Consider the following 6,238-nt stretch of genomic DNA (forward strand, 5'->3'; position numbering starts at 1 on the left):
ACCTGCTTTCCATTCCACATCTCACCCCTGCCGCTTACAGCTGGCACTCCGTTGGAACCGCCAGGACCGGCGGCCCCTTTGGCACCATGAAGAACCCCACCGAGCAGGCGCATGGCACCAACGCCGGCCTCGACATCATCATCAGACTGCTTGAACCCATCAAGGAGCAACTTCCCCTTCTCTCCTATGCCGACTTCTACCAGGACAATCTTTCAACTCCAATTCACTTTCAGCGAACAAATAAATAAATCAAAAACAAATTAAAAATATACACCCTAATTGGCATGTCCGAAAATGCACAGTGTGCACACCATTTTTAATTATGCATGGATGGCGGATCACCACCTCAATTTGAACAACTGCTTTTTCACAAATAGGAAAAACAATTCCACTAGACAGTCCAGCTAGAGGCTGTTCTCAAGCAAGAGCGATCCCTACCAACCAAGTAAACACTAAATCATAGCATGCATAAATCATACATGGTGATATTATGTTACATGCATTGCAATTGTACTATCAGAACTACAGAGGACTGGCAGTTCATGGTGTTCCACCAAGTAGAACGCAATAATGCCGTGGCAAAACTATCCTAAAAGGGGTGATTTCACATTAGGTATTACTAATAGACAAAATCATCAGTGCCATGTATACAGCAGTACCCAATAGTAGTGCAGAAGCACCATTGTCTATATCATTAAGAATATATCTAATCAATCCATGATTCCATATTTCCATGTCCACAAATGCTTGCTTACTCCTGTACCGCAAACTAAACTGTTGTGGCTGGGATGTTGTAGCGATGAACAGTGGATGTAAAATGTGAAATATTGTTTTGCTTTCACCCATACAAAATGATTCTTTTGTAGGCATCCCAGTCATGCCCGGATGTGGCTAGCTCCAGTAACGAGTGCTCTGGGTGAAAAAAAGATTGAACATCTTCATATTGCTATGCATGAATGACTGGAATCTGTTTGTTGAGGATACTGACTCTTATTATGGGTCAACATGAATGTTTTGACAAAGGCATACCGTACAGAGCATGAAAAATATTATCTCAAGGTATGCCTGAATCAGTACACATACTGGCATGTTAGTAACTAGCAAGAATCAGACCGTGATAAAGATAAAGATCAAGGTGCTTGCAACGTATATTTGATAAGTCTAACTCATTACATTCTATTTCCCGTGTAATATAGGATCCATGGATTAAATTGTTTGTTTTTCCAAAGATCTCAACATAAAAGAATAGTGAATTGAAATTAGTGTTTCATGTGTGTTTTCCAGCAAGTTCAGTGTGCATATTTTATCTTTTGTAATGTACCCGCCATAACGCGCGGGGTTTCATCTAGTATATTCTATTACACATACATTCATTTGTATTCTTGCTATCCTATCTTGCTTGTTGAATAGTCCTAGCTAGATACTGCGATAAAAATTCACGGTATTTATGTCGCTTAATTAAATAGTAGCATATGATGTAATAAAGGTACTTGCCCATTAACATCCAGGATCCAACTTCCACTGTTGCGTAATCGAAAGAATTGTAATATATATGTTAAACTATCAATTCCAGACAAGATAATAATGGCATACGTAGGACATATGATGACTAGATCCATCAAATTCTTTACAATGTTGGAACCTGGACTGTTGCAATCCGACAATCTGTAAACTTGTTCAGTCAAAATGTGCATGTAAACACATCTCAGTTAGAAAGAAAGGGCACCAGCTACATGGATTTTTCTGGCATTCTCCAAGTTCAAATGAAGAAAAACTTCCGTGGCCTGCATATCATAAACATCTAGTATATATATATACTGAAATGGGCACCGAGATGAGGACATAAATAGTTCACAGTTCAACGATTTGAGTTAATAAAAATTCTGTGACTTGCCTCGTAGTAAGAAAAAAAACAAGAAGCAGTAGCCGTTGCTCCCCATAGAGGCGTTCAACTTGTAAAAAACAACATGTATGCAGTCAGTCTTCGTAGAAGAACACAAAAACTCCCAGGTCTTTGAGGTCAAATAAATTATAGAGAAGTTCAGATCAGACGAGCATATAAAATAAGCAAGTGCCTCCATAGATCATAGACGGGTTCCTGAGAAGCTGAAACAAGGAGTAAACAAGATGAGGTCGAATCAACTTCACTTTTTTCCACGGAAAAAAAGAAAAAGAATCAACTATATATGCTCTTAAAAAAGAGGAGGATTGGAAGAAAGTGTGCCCATGTACACCAAAACTCTATGTAAACTTATGTATGGGGAAGCACCTGCTCGGCATCAAGCCGCTAGCTGACACCCTGAGGCAACTCACTCCTTCCTTTCACCGCTCGATCCCCAGCGAGAAAATGGCCGATGAAGATGAGAAATCCAAAGATGGAGGAGACAGACCATTGGAGTATTGCTTGCGGAAGTACCTCTTGCTGTTGGCAATCATGGTGGCCACAGTGACATATTCTGCAGGGTTCAACCCGCCGGGGGGTGTCTGGCAGGATACTGAGGCCGGGCACCTCGCCGGTGACTCCATCATCAGGGATACCGACTACACCCGGCACCTCGTCTTCTTCTACTGCAACGCGGCGGCATTCGCCTTGTCCATTGTGGTCATCATCCTCATCTTCATCCTCGCCATCGTGCACGAGAAGACGGGGGTATGGATCGCCATGCTCCCGCTGCGGGTGGCCATGGTGCTGGATTTGCTTGGCCTCGTGGGGGCCTACGCCGGCGGGACCAGCCGGGAAGTGCTGAAACCCAGGAATGCCTGCGTTTTGGTCATCGTTCTCGCCTACATGGCCATTCAAGTTGTGCTGACTTCATTCCATGACAAACTAAAATTGTTCATCAGATGCATAGGTGATGCCTCGATGTAATTAATTGTTCCATTTGACAGAAACCATCAACTGTTAGGTTCCTAACTAGCTACAATCTGCAGGTTGTTGCAAAGATGAGGAAACAAATGGGCAACCGCGACCAGTTGAGCAACCCCAACCAAACAAAGTGGAGGAAAAAGAGCGGCGCCGCAAGCTCCTGCTACTTCTTGCAACATTCGTGATGAGCATCACGTACCTGGCTGGGTTGAGCGCACCCGGTGGCTACTGGGACAGCACAAAGGAGGGCCACAACGCAGGCGACCCAGTCATGTGGGAACACCACTCTGTCCGCCTCAAGGTGTTCTTTGCCTTCAATGCTGTTGCATTTGTCATGTCCCTGCTCATCATTATGCTGCTCCTAGACAAGCAGCTTGTCATCCCACTGCTAGCCCGGGACAAGGTCCAGGAGGATCAGAGCACAAGAAGAACCAGCCCAGTACGAACCTTAGCACTCAAAGTATACATCTTTATCGCTCTTGTCGGTCTTGCTGGGGCTTACGCCACCGGAAGCAGCCGAGGAAGGAACACTACCATCTGTGTGAGTAGTCTGGTTTTTGCTGTTCTTGCATGTATTGTTGTCCTCAAGGCGATTATATCTCATCGGTCAACTCACAGGTACTGAATGCATGCATACATGCCTATCTGTCTGCTTCCAAATATTATTGCCATGTGTAATTCCATCTTAAATCTGACTGCACGCTCATGAATCGCTAGGTCAAGCATCGGAGGAGCAAAGACGAGCACAGAAAGTGGAGAAAAGAACACAAGGAATGGTGAAGGACAGACGAACACTAAAAGGAATGGCGCCGGAGTACAGTCAAACAAAAGCAATGCAGACATTCTGGAGAAGGCTCAATCTCTTGTTGTTCTGCTTTCCACTCTTGTAGCAACCGTGACATACCAAGCAGGGCTGGTCCCGCCAGGTGGTGTTTGGCAGGACAACTCGAACGGACATGAGGCCGGCGATCCAATACTCCTATCCATACAACCAGAGCGCTACAAGGTATTCTTTTACTGCAACTCAATAGCATTAGCAGCATCCTTGGTCACCATCATCTTGGTCCAGTACAAGCCTATGCTCAGGCGCCACATACTGGAGTGTGCCATGATACTGGATCTGTTTGGCCTCATTGGTGCATACTCTGCTGGGAGCTGCCGAGATGTGACCACATCCGTTTATGTCATTGCCTTGGCTGGAGGTGTTCTTGTCTATGTGGTTATTCATGTTGTATTCTTCACACTTGAAGACGCAAACATGGGAAAGAAAGACATAGATAAGGACAGAAACAGTGAGGACAAGAGGCGCAAGAGGTTGCTCCTTTTCGCTGTCTTGTGCACAACCCTTAGTTACCAAGCTGGGTTGACCCCACCAGGTGGGTTTCGGCTCAAGGATGATGAGTTTGGGCACCATGCAGGCGACCCTGTCCTCTTTTACAATTATCCACGCCGTTACAAGGCATTCTTCTACTGCAACTCGGTGAGCTTCATGTCATCCATTGCTTTCATTATACTCCTTGTGAATCCAAATCTTTACAGGCCAGCCATACGAAGCTATGCTCTCTCAGTTTGCACTGGGGTAGGCATGTTTGCTCTTATATGTGCCTATGCTGCTGGAAGCACTCAGCACCTGAAAACATCCATCTATATCTTTGGGTTAGTGGCTTTAGTGCTCTTCATTATGATGTTAGTGATCATATATCTCTATTGGAGAGATGTCAACAAAGGAAAGAAAGATGAGGAAAAAGGTGAAAAATCCCGTGTCACACAAGATGGGGATGTCAGAAAACAAGAGACTAAAACGTTGAAGCCCATTGAGACAAGATCTGATGTTGGAATGGAAGGAGACAACATTACAGCTAATTCTATCGAGAACACAGAACAAGAAGAAATAACCACAGAGTCTGCCAAGGAAGAGCATAAATCAAAAAAGAAGCATGCCACACTCAAATACTTGATGCTGCTAGGAGTCTTGGCTGCAAGTGTTACTTACCAGGCTGGCCTCAACCCACCTGGGGGTGTGTGGCAGGGCAATAGCAATGGTCACGCAGCAGGTAACCCGGTTATGCATGACAACAGAAGACTCCGTTACCTCATCTTCTTTTACAGCAATTCTATTTCGTTTCTGGCATCCATTGTTGTTATCATCCTGTTGCTGCCGGAGAAACTGCAAGAGAACTGGTCGCTTAAGGTGATGAACATAACGATTGTGTTGGACTTGTTCGGCCTACTACTAGCCTACATGGCTGGATCAAGAATGCGGTTAGAGTCTTCTGGATACGTTATCGTGTTTGTTATAGCTGCACTAGGCGTTGCTGCAATTCACAAGATGTGGCCACTCGTTAGAAAATATTGGGAAAAGGAGAAAAGAAATAATGGTCAGCACTGACTGTTAGATCAACATGGAGATAGTCAAGTTAGGGAGCTTAGATGTTCTATGTATGCTTTGTAACTCCATCCATCCATGATTTCTTTGTTCACTGGGATGCATTTTGTACTTTCCAATATATTATCTGGCTAAATCGGATGCAATCACGCTACTAGTCCATTCATATTTCCCCAGTAACAGCACGAATCAAACCAGTGTTACAAAATACAAATGTTACGGTTAAGTTCTGTTATAAATACTAAATTAAATCCTTTCTATTTTTTTTGGACTTAAATGAACTCTGTATTTCCTTTACTGAAAGCCCAGGCCAGTTTCCAGAATGCAAAAAAGATTTTTCCAAATTTTGAAAAGTACCAAAACTTTTTGTACCAGGAAGTATGGAAACATGTTTGGGTTCCAAACAACCCAATTTGCTTCTGTGATATCTTGGGGAAAAAATGAATTTTATTTGAGCTGAAATTTTATTTGCAATGACATGGGCCGCACACACACACATGCACCATTACTCATGCACACATCTACACACCCACAAGTGCACCCCTTAACACATGATCAAATAGATGAAGCTAGCAACAAATTCCTGACCTCACTAAGTTTGTATCGAAAATGAATTGATACTTGTGGCCGCTAATATGTGAGCCCTAGTGGGTAGGTACTAGAGTCATGCACCTCCGATTCCACCAAAACATATTCGGTGCTTCCTGATTTTTGAACTGCATTTCACATGTATCTAATCTTTAAAGCATTTTCTGGGAGGGCTTTTCTGTGACATTTTTTTAAGGAAAGTTTGTGAATCTCAAAATATAAGTGATTTTAATGGCTACGGTCTTATACAGGAGTAAACATATTTCACTTTCTTACAAAGTTTAAACAACTAAGGACAATTGTTGTTTACTTATCTCTCCAATTAAAATTTTTATCTCTTCCTGGTACATATATTTACTCCCCTCAGCCCAGTCCAGTCCCACTCCCATCCCAAGCAT

General features: G+C 43.3%; 1 protein-coding gene across 1 annotated transcript; it reads left to right on the top strand.

The window, feature by feature from the left end:
• The first annotated feature begins 3,137 nt into the window (after positions 1–3,137).
• LOC102716423 lies at positions 3,138–5,420 on the top strand. The gene is made up of 3 exons (XM_015838065.2): positions 3,138–3,484; positions 3,584–4,614; positions 4,711–5,420. Exons 1-3 carry the CDS (start codon positions 3,138–3,140, stop codon positions 5,253–5,255), a joined length of 1,923 nt encoding a protein of 640 aa, XP_015693551.2. The 3' UTR covers positions 5,256–5,420.
• The last annotated feature ends 818 nt before the right edge of the window (positions 5,421–6,238 follow it).

Source organism: Oryza brachyantha, chromosome 6 (genome assembly GCF_000231095.2).
Source record: "Oryza brachyantha chromosome 6, ObraRS2, whole genome shotgun sequence".
Lineage (NCBI taxonomy): Eukaryota > Viridiplantae > Streptophyta > Magnoliopsida > Poales > Poaceae > Oryza > Oryza brachyantha.